Below are 18,029 nucleotides of genomic sequence, written 5' to 3'. Positions count from 1 at the left end.
AGCTTTTTTTGTCCTGAATCTGGCACCACAATAAAGTGTCTGCAGATTAAATAACAAGGGACTGAACACATATCCTTAAGGGACCCCTGAGCTCATTTGACCTGAATGCCTTTTTGTGCTGCTGTCATATTGATTTATTTAATAATTTATAACTGGAACTTTCAAATCTGTTTGCAAAGTGATGTTTCAAAGCCTGAGCACAAAAAGCTGGACTCTGAGCTGTTGTGAGGAAACTGGGTTGAAGTCTTGCGAGAACTCAGAGGAGGTACTGGCTGTTCTTTTATGCATTTGAGCTGTTTTGTGTGTAGGTCACGGTAGAATCATCTGACACAACAGGCAAACTGTAAGGTTAGAGAAACGGTGGGATGCTATTGGGCCTCTGTCATCACGTCGAGTCGTTGTTGACAACAGATCAGTAGCTGCTGCTGTTACAGTTGTTTTGGTGCAGGTATGATGGTGGCCATGTTAAACAACACAGGCAACATAGTCTTTTTGAGAGAGAGCTTTAAGTTGTGTGCAAAACGTTGCCAGTTTAGCAGCACAGACATTCAACTCACAAAGCAGAAACTGATCAGCTGGTGCTGCTTTGTAGATTTAGATTTTGCCTGACATTGGCTGCGTCTTCTCAGAACTTGTTAGGAAATGCTCAGGTAGTGGAGTTTACTTTCATCGCTGATCTTTCCTCAGAACTTGTAATTTTGTCTCTTTTTTTTCCCAGTCTCTGGCTTTTTCATCTGGTTTAGGCATAGAATATATAGGTACCAAAAAAATTGCAAAATCTTTTCAGTTAGGTTCATCTAACACTGGAAAAAAAAAAAAAGGTCAACAGTCTTTCTGTTTTCCCGCTGACACATCCAAATCCAATATATGGCTTCAAATGGTGGCAATAGTGTGACCAGTAAATGAGGAAATAAAGGATAGCTGTTTTTAAAGTAACATTATTTGTCACACTTAAGTGTCTCAGAACATGGTGGTAGTGTGATGGTCTGGGGCTGTTTTTCTCCGTCAGGACCTGGAATACATGCTATGATGACTGGAACCATGAATTCTGCTCTCCACCAAAACATCTTGAAGGAAAATGCTTGGCCATCTGTTCAGGACCTCAGGCTGAAAAGAACTTGGTTTCTGCAACAAGACAATGATCCAGAACACGCCAACAAGTCTACCTCTGAATGGCTGAAGAAAAGTCAAATTAACTTTAGAGAGCCCTAGCCAAAGTCCTGACCTGAATCCTATCGAGATGATGTGGGATCACATTAAAAAGGCTGTTCATGCTGGAAAACCACTCATCTCTGCAGAGTTAGAATAACTAACAATAATTAGCTTTTTCTTGTTACTTGTGTCTTTGACTATTTAAATTGGTTTGATGTTCTGGAGCTCTGAAGTGTGACAAACACGCAATAAAATAAGAAAGCAGGAAACACTTTTTCACACTCAAGCTGAAACGTTCATGTTAAAAGTGACCTACACATTCCAGAGCTGCAGGCTGCCACGAACGGCCATGTGTGGATAAAGATCACGGCTTGACTGTCCAATATACAAAAGCAGTGATACCAAATATGAGAAGCTGTGGGTGTGCTCCTTGTACCACTATAAAGGGCAAAGTAACTTTAGTTTCATGGGGGGGTCTTTATTGGCTTTATCAGGTCTTTAAATTTTGGGGTTACTTAATCTGTAAAAATATTTGGATTGTTTAATAATGTAAAAGGAGTCAAATGTATTTACTCATCAAAGTCTGCTTTAAATCTCATAAAGACCTGTTATAGGCAACTCCAAAAAATATACTCCACCTGCAAGCGTAGATCTGAGAACAACACTCTGACTGTGCTTTCATTTTGGTGGTTGAGGTACGTGTTCTTTGTTTTTACAGCTCAAAGATCAAGTCAGGGAGATAGGCATGCATTTTATCAATAGCAGTTCTCTACTTACAGCAGCCATTTAAACGAAAACACAACATTGTTTAATGTCGCCTCAGTGAGCCGAGCTCAGCTCTCAGTTTAAAAGCAGCGTTGTCAGAAATGATTCGCCCCAATCATGAACAAAATCATTCAAATGTTTCTGAATAAAAGTAAGGACAATACAGTAAATATTATTATGCTGTATTGTATCTCATAACACTTTACTGCACATTGAGCCTTCCAGCATCAGCCTCTCATAAATTTGATCCATAATTTTGCTCTTAGTGTGCCAAAGAAATTTGAGCTTTTAACAGATGACTGAACCCACTGACTGAGTTGTCTAGATTCAGTCCAGCCATATTTTTCTTGAGTATTAGTTTGCTTTGGTCAGGGGCCTGTTCATTGTTAGCGCCGGTCATTCTTGCATGATGTGAATGAAGATTAGCACGGATTATCTGACAAGCTCCCCATTGTCTTGGTGTTGATGTGGTGCTGCAGGAAATTATACTGAAATGAAATGAATAAGAATAACAACTAGAACCGTTGCAACCATTCATAAAGACGCTGATTTGAGAGCACTGCTCTTATTCATTTCAAAGCCAATACATACACTTCCTCTGTGGGAGCACAGTTAGTGCACACAGTGAAGTCTTTTTGTTTTGACTCGATAAATAGCCATGTCTGTGTGATGCATCAAGAATGATTCATGCGAGCAGAACAAAAAAAAACAATGCTGTTCTAATTCATCATTTCTGCATGCTTAGCACGGTTTCTCACACTGGAACTTTGGCAAGGTCATTGGATCTACATGACCCAGCGTGCAGCAGAGCAGAGGACCTGAGGGGTCATACATATATATATATATATATATATATATATTTCTAATGACTTAGAAGAATTAGACTACAGTCCTATTATATTTTTATGTTAAAACAAACTGCAGGAATGCTGGCTTAGACAAGTGTATGGGTGGTGGTTTTATTTTGCCATTCTGCATTGCCTTTCAAAAGAGTTGTTGAAAATTTTCACATTTTGTGACATTAAAACTGTAAAGTTTAATGCACTTTTTGGGGATTTCACATGAACTATGTCAGCACAAAGTAGAACATTGTTCTAAAGTGGATGGAAAATAATAAATGGTTGTAACCATCTATTACACCAATCTACCTAATATTTTTTATGTATGAAAAATTCAAAAGTCTGGTAAGCATTGTATTTAGCCCCCTTTTACTCTGATACGTCTACATAAAATTTTACTTCCTCAATTAGAAAAAGGAATCCACAGCACAGATAAAGCTCTCCAATGAAAGCCTCAAATGCTTCTTAGAGAACATTAATGATCAAAAAGCATTAGGAACACAGCGGACGGGTCGAGAAAAGGGTTGTGGAGATGTTTTAAGAAGGTTAGGTTATAAAATAATATGCCAAACTTTTAGTGTGGCACACCTGCAAAATTACCAAGAAACGGTCATCCAACTAAGCTAACCTAACTTAAAGCTACGGTATGTAACTTTTGTGTTTTTTACATATTTCATAACATGTTCACTATGTTATGTCAGAATAACATAAGACAGGTAATCTGTGAAAAATCCGATTTCTTCTGCAGTCCGCAGAAATACACTGCTCAAGTAGAAACAACCAATCAGAACCAGGAGGAGGATCTTAACGCTGTACCCGCTGCTAACACCCTCCCGCTTGATCTTTGCTACGCTACAGCACAGGCTAGCTAACATTGCTGCCGATGACTTCAGATAAACGGTTTTCTTGCAACTGCACGTTGCTTTTTCTGCTCATAGCACAGCTGCATCATGTACACAAGCAATATTGACGGCACTAAGACCCTCCTTCTGGCTCTGATTGGTTGTTTCTGACAACCAATCAGAGCAGATGACATCAGGACCAGAGAGAAAACGCAGAGCAGCTTGATCTTTTCAAAGATTTCCTGGCTCATCTCTTACTGTCACTCCATAATGAAAGTTTTAAGAAATACCTAGAATACATATGATTTTGATAAAATGTTCATTCTGCTGCTTTACAGTATGAATTCTCTTCAGAAGAGGACTGAACAGCAAGTCAAATCAGGCACCAAATGCCGATTAAACCATAGATTTTGACACAGAAAAGTATGGAATCAGACAGAGAAGTTGGTAATTTGTGCATTTGATATGACAATTCTCGAAAGATCAAAATGCTATGCAAGTGAATCTTCACACGAACAAAAAAGATGCAAAACAGCATGTCTTGTCTGCCGCGATCTCGCAGCCTGTCTGTCTGTGACCCACTCAGCTGAAGGTCAGCTCTCCCTCAGACCGGCAGCAGTCTGATATAGACCTGACTACAGCAAAGCACTGTTCATCAATAACTATGACCTGCAAAAGCAAAGTGCTTCATTTATGAAGCAGGAAGGCTGTTCTGTTGGTAAGTTTTATCTACCCATGAACAATGGAAGCTTCAAAGTGAACATGTGCTGAGCCAGTTTTTTTGTGGTCAGAGAACGTTTTCACAGAGAGGAACAAGCTCGTGATCTCCTGCCATTTCTGTAAATTCTTCCCCAGCTGTTGTTTGTTGTTATACTGAAAGTGAGAAATTTAGGGTCATATTTGAATATTTACTTTTTTATTATTATTTTACAAAAAGGATTGTTTTATACTGCCACAGACCGGCGACCTGTCCAGGGTGAACCCCGCCTCTCGCCCGGAATGTTAGCTGGAGAAAGGCACCAGCACCTCCCAACCCGACTAGGGACAAGGGTGTTAGAAAATGGATGGATTGTTTTATAGTTTTCATATGAAACATTTGTGCTACATTTTCATAACAAAAATTCTTGGAGATAACTGACAGGAGACATTTTGGGAGAGAAATATCAAATTCACCTTAAACATGGGCCATTGTCTATGGAATTTTAAAATTTCAATACACTAATCATACTGTTAGATATTTCATAGCGTTAAAGGATCTATTTGTTTGGTAACCCATTGAATTATTAAGAAATTAATTGGAGCCTGCAAAATAAATAAATAAGATTTAACACAACATAAGATTTTTTTAGTGCTTAAGGTTTGTTATTGAAGGCAAACATCTTTCAACATTATTTAGTTCTCATTATTTGTACGTTTTACTTCGTTTGTTTTGATGGCATGGTGTGTTACCGTGCTTGCCGTTCAGTTTATCTGTTGTCTTAATTCCTGTGGGCAAAATAATGCACTTAAGCTATGTTGAATAAGTTTATGTTGCAGTCTTCACGTATTTGTTACTTTTTGACAATTTGCTCTTTGATACCAGATACAACAAGCTGATATTACTTACCATCTTCTACCCATCTTCCAGCCTGCAGTGGGCTGGCTGTTGACAGATAAGCTGCTTGCCAACTTTATTTTGGTCCTTTGGTTTCAACCACGTTTTTTTTGTGGTTTTTTTGCATTTTGCAACTGAAAATCTTTCAACAGGCTGAATTTATTTGTGTTTTAAGTAGGGGTTAGGATGGCCCGGGGGAACCGCTGTCTGCCATGCCACACATTTAACTGAAATGAATCAGGTGTGCTGGAACAAAGGCACATGTAAAAGAGCCTGAGGACCAGAGTTGGGAACCAGTGCTTTACCTGAGCATACTTGCAGGATTGTGTTATCCTGCAAGTGTGACCACAGAGATGGGCACAGGTGGTGCCTCTCTTTGGCAGTCCTTTGGGGTGTCGGGGTACTGTGGCAAAGTGGGAAGAATAGTCGACTTGCAATTGGAAGGATATAGGTTCAATTCCAGCTTCTTAATCCCAAGTGGTAGTGTTAACCAATCTGAGTGGCCAAAATGACTGGAAAAGTGCTGTATAAGTTAAGTGCATTTAACACTGGGAGATACGTGGGATTGCCACTTCAACACAAGTCAGTACAGGTGCGTGATTCAAACCCAGCACCTGCTGCGAGGCTACAGTACCACTGCTACCCATCCCCTTTCATCAGCATTGTACAAGAGGAAGAGTACCCTAGGTTGGTTTTCCACTTTATTAATGGGGTATCAGGTAGACTATTCTGTGTGCTTTTTTCACACTTTGACAAAACAATCACACTTGTATTAGTACAATTGTCAAAAGAATAGCACCAGCCAACATCAAGACAAGTTTGAATAAGAAAGAAAAAAACAGACAATTCTATCAGCTCAGGCAATGGCCTTTACACAGTGTCGTAAAAACCTCATCAGATCTTATTTTCCGTGACAGGGGGGAGGTTTGCAAACGGGAACCTCAGCTCACCTCCTCCTTCTACCCATTGACTCTAATTAAGACCACTTATCAGGATTTTGCTGAGGTCAGGAAGGGGTTTAATTTAAAAACCATTAAGATGTGAGCATCGTCAGGACTTGGGCTGCATCCCAGCCAGATATCATTTTAATTAAGTCTTATCTTTGACCATTTTCTCTTGCACAAAACATCATCATAATTACACAATAACAACCTTTAAATAAACTGAACAACAGGCTTGATGAATGGGTTTAGGCAGGCTGGTCATTCAACAAGCTCTGACTTGTGCATTTCAGGGAATTTCTTTCGATGTTAGCTAAGGACTTCTATCATTGTGACATTGAGGCATTGTGAAAACCTTGAAATGTCGAAGTGAAAAGAAAACAGCTGACATGGAAAGTGCAGAGTATGTGTCTTGCTACCTTAACCGCTGCTTCTGCTGAGCTGAAAATGTTAGAGTGGATCCACACAATCGATCAATAAACTGTCCCGAAAGCCCTTTTATTCAGATAGCAATTTTTTTCTTCTTGTTTTGGTTGTCTTGTGCTGTGCTGCACATTGTCTTTATACTGAAATGCCTTTTATGTAAAATAAATGGTAAGTGGAAGGAGCCCGATCAACAGAAGATAGTCTGTAGCTTGCAAATACAAGCCCGTCCGTGTCTTCACACTTACACAAACACTTGACACCAGACGAGAACAGTGCGTTATTTGTATCTCTCTCCAATGAAGGCATCCGGAGCCGCCAGAGCACTGTTGTTTCTTTCCGTGCCTATCCAATATCTTAACAGTCTGTCAAACTGACATTAAGGTAAAGAAATTAACTTGTTCATGCTTCTCGTGAGACCCAAAAAGCTGTCATCTTAATCGTGAGAGATGCTGTTCCACGCGCGGCAATGTGCCTCCCTGTGTCCCTCGTGGCCAGCAGCCCTTCCATGCATACAGATCAGAAGATAGAAGGAAAGAGCGGGAGCATTAGTAAACAATGCTCCCGCAAATTAATCTAAGAGAAATTCGGAGTCTGATTAACTTCAACACTTTCCTTTCAAAGCAGCCTCTTCTCCTCGCCCAATTCTTCAACAAAAGTGGTGATTCACACTCCAAACTAATTATGCGAGAACTAGCTTTTTTATTTTACAAAAGACCCTGCAGCTGACCAACAAGATTGGAAATTTACTCCAGATTGAACTGTTGGCATGTTTTAATCAGAATGCAATGTGGGAGCTACTGCATTTTCTTCAAAGTCTATGAGACAGTTATGCAATGTTTAATTAAATACATCACAGTAGAGCTGCTAAGTAGAGGTCAATTACTAATAAAATATGTGTCATCTTAGAAAGATTGTCTTAAACCGTTAACTCAAAGGGTGAAATGGAATGTAATAGTCTGCTCGGCATTCCTTTATGGATTGCAAACTCCACCCAAGGTCAATTCACCCAGTCTATATGGACCCAGAACAAAACAGTGTTTTAAAGTCAGGTGTTTTATGACCGAACAACCAAACTAAAATGCAGTGCAAATATATCCTATCAAGATGGCTCAAAAGCCGTCCCTTTGAAACAAATTCGAGTCTCTTAAGATTGACTTTCTGTCGATACCGAGTGTTAGTCCGACACATGCATTTACCTCCAGGGCACAGCTGCAAACTGGACGTTGCAAGCACATGAAAGTTGTTAAAATCAATGCCACACATCCTTGACTTTCTGCAGGGAGAGAAGTTACTTGTTCACAACCTGGTAGTAAACTATTTTCTTTTTCTTCTTCACCTCTGGTAGCAGTGTGTTTGATATCTACTATCAAGAGGATTAAGTCTTATTCTAAGCCCAAAATGCAATAAAACCTCACCTTCTTTTCAGAATCTGAATCAGCTTCATCCACCGGGCTTTGTGTGCACAAACAAGGAATTTGAGTTCAGTTTCACTCTGCTGTCCAAAAACATTTAATACATAGATATGTAAGAAGGGAAATATATATATATATATATATATATATATATATATATATATATATATATATATATATATATATATATATATATATTGTTGTTGCGCAACACCCCCCCCCCCCTCCTTTCTGTCTCTACTCTCTCACTCTCTGCTTCCTCTTCTGAGAGGGGAGATGTGCTACCAGCTCTCCTTCTAACGGGTTAATTGAGTTTCCTAAATCTGCTGGGATTTACCCTGTCCAGAACTGAAGTAAACTCTGTTTAAGCTGGTTTCGAGAAACAATTCACCTGATTTTTGACGGCCTACATCCAGGTGTCCCACCCTTCTTCCCCCTGTGAATCAGCCAGACTGAGCAGCCTACAGCCAACTAGTTTCACAGAGCACACCTGTTAACGGTCGCTCGTTCTCTATTTTACAACTTGCATTTGTTATTGAACCAGGTAGGTTTTAGTGACTCGGGCGAGTCCCAAGGATGACGTTTTAAATTTGGGCTACCAGCAACCTAAAAACATTTTAAACTTTTTCCTCTCCAGAATCAAACATCATAGCTATTTTACAACCATCAAAGAACTTTAAGGTGACTCATTAACTGAATGTCCACAACATCTTTTAGATTTTCTTTATGCTAAATATTTTATTAGTAAGGCAGTTTTGCAAGGGTCAGTACAGCTTAATTCAGTAGCAGAAATAATCAAATAAGTAAAATCAATCATCTAGTCTATCTTTCCCTACTGCTGATACTGAGAACTAAAAAAGGGAACCTTTGAGAGAGACGGACGGAGTTTGGCGTTTCGAACCCCAGACCTGGCTTGATGATGAAGAAGGTGCTGCAGCAGGAGGAGGAAGTTGATCAGCGAAGGCAGGAATCTCTGTAGGTCCGATGAGCTTCCTCTCCGCATGGATGGTGAGGTCACACAGGACTTGGTGCTGGCAGGAAAAAAGGCACCAGTTCTTCTTCTTTGTCTTTGCCTTTGTCTTTGTCTTCATCTTTGTCTTTGGGGTCTGAACCCAGCCGATGAGAGAAGTGCGATTCGAAGCCACATGTTGCGGGCCAGACGGGTTGGTCCCCATGAGAAGGACAGTCTTCAGCTCTGTGGCCCCGGCTCTTCTTCAGCTGCAGAGTTCTTTGTCCATCTCGATCTTGGCTCGAAGCTGCCCGGAGGATCCAACGAAAGGTTCCTCTTTTGCACCCACCTTTTATAGGGTTTATCCACCCTTTTGGTGCGTTTTCATTGGCTAGCACTGTTGCTGTACTTGTTTAATTGGCTGACTGCTCAGACAGATGATCTCATATCCATCACTGTCTTACAGACATTATGTCCTGATGTCTGTGCTAATGTCTCAGGGTTGCTCAACCTCCTATGTCCCTTGCCTGCACAACCTTTCACCTACTCTCTACCTCCAACATATCAGTGATCTTTAATTGCAGTTACACCTTTTTTACACCATTTCAAGTTTAATGTCAAAATCACATTTATATCACATTTATTTTCTTTAGCTTCTCTGATTTAGCATTCATTTATGATTTTATAACCATAACTTATTAATTATACTTATTATAATCTTAATGTGAGTTATTACAGATGTTTTTCTGAAAAGAAACAAAGAATAATACATGATTCTAATTATTTAATACTAAAGTTACAGTTACTTGTTTTTCTTGTAAGTGTTCCCACAAATGTAAGTGTAAGTATCATTACAAGTAAACCAATATTAATATAAGTATTTTACTTTGAATCTTATCAAATTACTCAAATGTTTAGATTTCATTCTTTAAAACTTTCATGCTTTAAAATAAGGAATAGTCTCAGCTATTTTTATAAATCTACAGGCTGGAAACTTACTTCCTCTTTTTCCAGGAAACCTGCTTTTCCTGTTTAATGACTCTCTCTGACTGACTATGATTTCTTATGATTAGATAGAAAAAAGTAGAATTAAAGCAAAGTTTGCTTTAGACAAAAACAACACACACAACCAGATTTATTTTATTGACACCTAAGTCTACTGTTGGGCCTAGATGTCACTTGAGTGATTCATTTTAAAGATAACTTTATTTATTATTACTGTTAAACTAAAATCTCCAGCATGGGGAAGTGGGATGAGCTCGGATTTTCTTGACAATATATATATATATATATATATATATATATATATATATATATATATATATATATATATATATATACTCTGGAATGTACACATTGTTTTTACAAAAGAGAGTGGTATAGTTTAATTACTAATTGAATAATAATAAAATTTAATACAGACCACTACAGGAGTTCTTTCCTGCCCATGAAATTTCCATTTGGGATCAAAAAAGAATTTCTGAATTTGTGTTTGAATTTTTTTAATTTAAAATGTCTTCATCAGAGTGAACAAATTTCAGAGCGAAATCAGCCATTGAGTGGTTCATTACCTACAGGGGCGGGTACAGAGATGAGTCATCTTCCAGATCTATATTCAGTTGAATTTTATTTCCACTGTGATGAACCGACGAACTATCCAGAGTGTACTCCGCCTCTCGCCCATTGCCCGCTGGAGATAGGTACCAGAACTCCTCATGGGATAAGCGTGTTGGATAATGGATGGATGAATTTTATTTTCATTCAGTTTAAACAACGTTAACAAGCTGAACAAAGAATCCACATTGTGCAATCAAGAAAAATCATTTTTTTATAATCTATAAGGTACTGAATGACCTTGGGCAAAGATAATCTGAATTGTTTTCATTATGTTTGGGTGAGCGTTGAATTTCTATAACACAAAATGAAATACATTGGGTTTATTTGAGACAGCCAGGATAACAGACAGATGGAGGATGAGGTGTAACATAATAATTTTAGGCTTTAATTTTGACTTCTTGACACTTTTGGTTGTTTGTCTTTAAAAGCAAAGAGAAACATCTGGGTTTATTTGAGTCCATCAGAACCACAACTTTGAGGTTCTCCACTGCACTGTTGGCAACAATCCAACCCCCCCCCCCCATACATTTTAAGAATTTAAGGGCAAGAATCCTACCATGTTTAGTCTGTAAATGAATCAATCAAAAACATCAACTTTGATGCACTTTTTAAATTTAAAATGTTAAGAGACTGAAGCTTTGAGGCATACATTTAAAATATCTTGTGATCTGAACATTTTTTGCCACATGTGTTCTACAGCCCTTACAAACGAAATGATCAGAATCAGTGGGTCTGATATAAAAACAAATTATACATGTGGTTGTCTCTTGCTTGCTTGTACTTTAATCATAAACTAAGAAAAATGAGGCCTGGTTTGCTTTAAATGTTTTAGGATCTTTGTGATCTTCTGCATGAGTAGTTGATGTGCTCTTGCAGTAATTTTGGTTTCATTTTCTCTTAATAAATTCAATTGTATTTTGTTTACTGTATGCTGTATTTGCTCGGGCTGTCTCTGAGTGACTGTGTTTATTGATGTGAAACATTTTTCATGTAAGAAAAACATAAAAACAGAGGAAATATGTAAGAAAAAACTTGTTTCACGGCACTGTAGATCCTCGTGACAAAGGATCACAAAGCTTGGTGAGTAAAACAAGGTTCTGATAAGGAAAAAAAATAAATAGGGAGGAAAATGTGATTTAATTTCAATCGATTTTTCTGTGCAGTATTCAACTGTAATATTACAATGTTACGTCCAGTCAAACAGAACATCATTACGAGCAACAAACTTTGTAGGTTGAGGTCATTAAAAGAGAACAGTTTTTGATAGGTTTAGAGATAGAGCAGGAATGTTGTCCCTTCCTCTACCCTTGCTAGAAGATGTCCTTAACCTATTTTTTTGTCTCGCCTTTAACTTGAAACAGACTGCAATTGCATTGAAGAGAATTTAGCCAGAGGCTCTCATTTTTAATACGAACTAAATACAATTATTGTGAAATGTCACCTAATATGCTCGTTCTATATCAGCCGGTAACCTACTAAGAAACTTCTCTCATGATGATACCGCGCCATCCGCAGCTAAACTGGTGCTCATCAAATTCAAGTGCACATATTACTGTCTAGCTGCCACTTGGAGTCAGTCTCAGTGATATATGGATCAGTCTGATAGTGTTGGTGCTGCTATTAGTCCACCAGTGCCGGCCCAAGCCTCCATGGCGCCCTAAATAAAATTTGGTTTTGGGGTCCTTTGTTTCTGCTAACAATGTGGGCTGGCTGCAATCAACAGTTAGAGGATTAGATCATTTGCACACCTGCTATAAACTTATTGCATCTCTGATGGTGCTGTTTGCATTATATCCTATGTAAACTGGATATAATGTATCCTAAAAATCCTACTATAGGATACATTTATTGGCCAGTGGATTACTGGGCTCCGATTTCCTTAATTTTGGGGATCGTGATCAGCTACTTACAAGTGAAGCCCATCTTATCTCCTGATCTTAATTTCATCGGAAAAGGTTTAAAAATCAGTCTTTGTCTTCTTCTGCTCTGCAGTGAGAGGTTTGACTGACAGACCGGCCCACAAGGTCATGTCTTTGACATTTTCACCTCCATATTCTGTCTTTTTCTGGAATGTCTTTAGTTTTTTAAACTGACTTTCCAAAGAACATTTTGTCATATCCAGTGGGTGGTGCAGGTTGCTACAAGGGAGAAACAATGGCCTCAGCTTTCTGCTAAATCTTACACTAAACAACCGCTAGCGGTGTGCTAACAGCCTTCAGGTATTAGGCAGGAGTTTGTTCATCCAACTAACTCCCATCCAGTGTGTGACGCAGGTCGATAGTAGCCATGCAGGCACACCCGCTAGAAGGAAACAAACACTTTCAGTACACTTTCAGTACAACACTTTCATTCTATTTTCTGAGAACTTGCCATGCAACGGTGCCAAAAGGCGTTCTGATCAGAGTTCTGCAGGAGCGCAAGGAGAAAGGTTTGAGTGAACATTACAAGTTTTGAGAAGTACAACATGAAGTCCTGCTTTCAAAATGAAAATGCAAGCAAAAGTATTAACATTTTTGAGAACAAAAGACATGTAATCCTGCTTTCTGACTGAAAATGTGTGCTCTCAAATTTTGGCGGAAAAATTCCCCTATAAATATGTAACTGCCTAATGATTGTGTTTTAAATTGTGCTGTCAGAGTTAAGGTTAACACATGCAATTAATCTGAAATATTGGATAGCGCAGATTAATCGAACTGGCATAAGTGTAAATCCCGTGGGGTCCAATCTTGGACAAGTCTAGAATTGTCCCCCCTCAAAAAAATCATTGAAGAAACATTTGCATTTAAATAATATCAATATGAAAAGGCAAAAGAAACAAAAATCTGCCATTTATCTCAGAAAAAAATAAGAATGAATTTTTAGGTCCCCCCCCTACCATTGTTAGAACAATGGTTCAGTCCAAAGTGGAACAACAGCTGGGCTGAACACAGGCCCTGCAGAGCCGCTAAAGTGAGGAGCTAACTGTTAGCTGTGGCTCTGCAGCAGAAATAAAATCCCCTCCAGTAAGTAAATACCGGTACTTACAGGAAAAAACATGCACATATTTTATTTAGTTTCACTGCTCAATAAGAAGAAACACATTGACAATAAAGATCAGACTGCAGTTCGTTGTTTCATTACTTTGGCTGAATCATGATAAGCTGCCTCTTTAGCAAAACAGCTACAGTGCTTTCATAGACCTAAGCTTTTTTGTCAAAGGTAGCAAACATTCATATTGAGATTTTTTAACTTTAAGTTAAGTAGAAGAGTTTGAAACGGGAGGGAGGGGCTGACCAAAGAACAAAGAAAAAACAGAAAGTTATGCCTTTATTTTTATTTCTCACTGTCTTCAACATAGAGCCTTTAAAACCACAAAATAAAATCTGAATATTTTTCTATATAAACCCTGGTGCTTTAAATGTTATGTTTAAGTTATAATACCCCCCAGATATTCATTTCTATCTACTTGTTGGTTCTCAGTCATCCAGGACATGGCAAAACTAAAGAAGGCTTAAAAATAAAGCAACTTAACAAGTTATAATTTAAATAGGCCATAATGTGTATTGGGAGCCATTTCAATAAATCAGTGTTTATGAGGAATTTTATTAAGAGGAGTTACTCATTAAAGCTTTTTTTATTTAGAACCTTACATTTTTGTAAAGGTGTAGCAGAGATTAGATTAGTGAGACTGAACAAAACTTGTATCTGAGCAACATTTGAATTTTAGTTTTACTTCTCAATAGTTTGTTGCTATTCATTGCTAGTCATTTTTGGTCCTGCAGCTTGAATGTGGTTTAAAAACTTTTTTAAACCATATCTTACGGTACATTTCACTGTAATTTTGCCGACCCCCCCAAAATTGCTCTTAAGAGATTTTCCTGTTTATGGTCCCCCCCCAATAATGAGATGGGATTTACACCCTTGCGAAGTAGTAAAAGCCTCTATCCCGCGGAGGGATACATAGTTCACAGCAACATGCTATGGACTCCGCACATGGGGAGCTATGAAAGATGAACGTTTTCTGTGACGGTAAACGGCAACAAAAGTTGAAAATTTTTCAACTTTCTTTTGTCGCACCACTAGCCCACATGTGCAGATTCACATGTACAAGCTTGAAATTTCACAAGCACGGTCGCTTACGCCAGTCGCTTTGCTGTATGAGGTGTCAGGACTGGGTTGTTTTGTACGCGTTTTGATCATCTTTCGTCATTAAATCCTCAATACCACGCGTCAATTTCTCGGCCTGCTGCATTTGGGTCCACCAATGATATGACAGGTGCCTGTCACCTCTTTGTTGCATAGGAAATTAATGGAGAGGGGCATTTCTGAATCAACGTTTAAAACAAAATTCATTCCCTGAATATAAAAACCTGGAAAACTGAGAATCTTCAGACATGTTCGACTTGAGACATTAATACATTTTTAGAAAACATGAACACAGTGACAGATTTTGATGTGGGATATGTGGGCAGTTGCCCAGAGTGACATCAGAAAGGGGTGGGTCACATAAGAACTAGAAAATAAAATATCAGCTGTCCCCTGTAAAAACGTTTGCTGCTACCCGTACGCATGTGTAGTGGAGTAACGTTTTCTCAGTTGCTGTTGAGTACTGGGAAATTTACTACAGGATAGGAAATGCCACAGTAAAAAGTATTTTCTGTTGGAAGCCAATCAGATGCAGTGAGACATATTTTTGAAGTAACTACTTATCAGTTTACTTCATGTCATCTTACCACACAACTAAAGACATGTCTTTGAAGCTTGGACATGTTTGAACGTGACTACATGTCATGTCTATGCTGCATAGATTAAAAAAGGACTACGTTTAAGTTCTGGTTTCAGCAGGTGCAGCCAAAGTAAACTGGGAGTATTTCTGTGGTCACTTTATTCCAATTAGTTAAAAAATATCAAATTGAGACACATTTAAAGTTTCAAACAAGTATCCTAAAACATCGTCTATTTTCACTATGTCAACAAAATGCCCACAGAGGAAAACCTCAACCCATGTTGTGGTTCAGCTTCAGCTGCTGGCTCATGAAAAGCATCGACAGCAATACTGAGAGCAGATCAGGTATGATTGTTGGTTTGGGATAGAATGCTTGGTTAAATTTTATGATCACTTATTCTTCCCCTATAGCAGCAATCTAACACATGGATATTTTAAAACACACAATTAATCACCTGTCAGCGATTTAAAAGCATAAAATCATCAGGTCACTATCAGTATATTATTTTCTTTGGCCAGAGAACCAGAGTTGTATGCTGGTGTGCATATTTAGAAATCTTTCCAATCTTCGATGATTAGCTTGTAGCTATGATTCAACCATCGTGGAATATAATAGGAAATAGCCCGAGGTTATGGATAGCAGGCATATTTCAAGTTATTTAAGTGTCCCATATGCAGAACACAGGGACCCCTTGGTGTTCCATGGACCACAACTTGGAATCCCCTTATGAATTGGCAGGTATGTCCACAGGTCCTCATGGTGCAAGAGTACCAGGACATAAGGGAGGGGGAAAAAGAGAGAGAGAGGGAGACAGAGAGAGGGACACACACACACCCCGAGAGAGAGAGAGAGAGAGAGATGTGTGTGTACTTAATTAAAAAAGGATAGTGAGCGGATTCAGCCGCTTGCTCTGAATGCTCTCAGCTTCTCACCGCCTCACCCCGACGACAGAGAGAAAAGGACGCCGCGGGAGGGGAGGGAAACGTACAGGAGCTCAGGCTGATGCATCTGTGCCTCAGCATCCATTTCACAGAGATTACAGTCGGGAGCAGAGGAGACGGCGCGCATTTCTCCGAGAAACGCGGTGGTCTTGCTGAGAACCGGATAGAACGCATCTCTCCGGCGCTACATAGTGGCAGCAAATCTGTGTGCCAGGAGCAGAGGCTGATAAGGACGCAAAAGGAATATATACGACCGCGTTAAGTTTGGGTTTTTTCTTTTTTTCATTATTATTATTTTCTGGAAGTTGCTCAGTGAAAGAAAGAGAAAAAGAAAGAAGCAAACAAACATGGGAATGTGTGGCTACCTGGCAGAACCTGGGAAATTCCTGGTCGTCCTCGGACTTAAATTGCTGCTCCTTGTGCCTGCAGGAGTTCCAGCCAGGAGCGGGGATTCTGCACTGAAGGACAACATCACCGTGAGACAGGGGGACAGCGCCGTGTTAAAGTAAGTCTCGAACTGTTTTTTTTTTTTTTTTTTAATTATTATTATTATTCAAAAACGATGTGCTCCTATTGGGCTTTATACTGTGTGTTGGTCCGAGGCACAGCAGCCCCGGAGTTAAACTGGCTCAGAATTAGCGCTTATGGAGCACACAGATGCTTGTTGTTGTGTGTTTAACTATGTGCGACATAAACGAGTCCTGGTGCTAAACTCGGTGTTTACAGCCAGGCTCGTTGCCCTTGAGTGTTATTGATCTGCTTGGTTAATATCTTACTTAGGATGCACAGCTGATGTACTAAAATGAAGTGTCAGCAGAGGTGTTAAAATGATGATGGGCTGCGAATGTAAAAGTTTGGACAGATTCCTTTGGAAATGAGGGCGTAGGACTGCTTTTTTGAGCTCCTTAAACTATTTCCGTTCCTGCAATAGGCTTCTATAAACACCTGTAAAAAATATTGATACAATATACAAAAAATACATTTGATACACTTATACAAAAAAAGTCTCACACTCTAACACACACACGCGAACCCCCCCCCCACAGTATGGACATGTTATAGATGCTGTTGTCTGGGCGTGTTTTGGAAGCAGTAGAGTATGTAGCAATTGTTAAAATCTGCCCCACTAAATAACTCTATCTATCTATCTATCTATCTATCTATCTATCTATCTATCTATCTATCTATCTATCTATCTATCTATCTATCTATCTATCTATCTATCTATCTATCTATAGTCTGTATGTGTGTATGGCTTATCTTATGAAATTTTTCAATAACAAAGAATGCTGTATAACCTTTACAGGTGATCTTCATTAGAACTTCTCTAAATTCTAAATCTACATATCTTTTCAGTGTTTTAGTGCTTACTGCATAACAAATGTTTCTAATAGAAAATCACATCTAATGGCATAAATTTCCAGCACTCAATTGCAAAACAGAATATTTTATTAAATTCTTTTCTTTTTATTCTCTCTGATGTGTGTGTCAACCACTACATTTTTGGGATCAATGACAACTCACAGTTAAACGGTCCTTCTTTGATAAGCTGTCCAAATTTTGGCCACATAGCATCAAGACGACACCCAACGGTCAATAAGCAGTTCCTGGGTATTGTGAGCCTTCAGGCAGGATGTTCTCTGAGGGCAGACGCCACCGAACTGTCACAGAGTGTCATTAACAGATTGCAGAGACACACAGAGTCTGGAAGCTTCACAGAGAGACTTAGAAGTGGATGTATTTTGGCCAGATACCATGTTGATGACTGCTTCCTTAGTAACAGTGTCCTGTGGAACCAGATGGGAAATGCTATTTAACTCCAGGCACATCCAAAGGGAGGTGAAA

The 18,029-nt window shown here is 39.0% G+C and overlaps 1 protein-coding gene across 2 annotated transcripts in view; it reads left to right on the top strand.

Moving 5' to 3' along the window:
- Window positions 1–18,029, top strand: part of opcml (opioid binding protein/cell adhesion molecule-like) — a 285,206-nt gene that overhangs the window by 114,074 nt on the left and 153,103 nt on the right. Inside the window, exon 2 of one of the 2 annotated variants that reach the window (XM_032576660.1) lies at window positions 16,614–16,689. In XM_032576660.1, the coding sequence (XP_032432551.1) occupies window positions 16,614–16,689 (76 nt within the window). Of the gene's footprint in view, window positions 1–16,116; window positions 16,690–18,029 lie in introns of those variants that run through there. The other variant, XM_032576659.1, reaches the window with a different exon arrangement.

The sequence above is a fragment of the Xiphophorus hellerii genome, chromosome 11 (assembly GCF_003331165.1).
Source record: "Xiphophorus hellerii strain 12219 chromosome 11, Xiphophorus_hellerii-4.1, whole genome shotgun sequence".
NCBI lineage: Eukaryota > Metazoa > Chordata > Actinopteri > Cyprinodontiformes > Poeciliidae > Xiphophorus > Xiphophorus hellerii.
The sequence above is the reverse complement of the archived record's forward strand: the minus strand, read 5'-3'. Positions and strand labels throughout refer to the sequence as shown.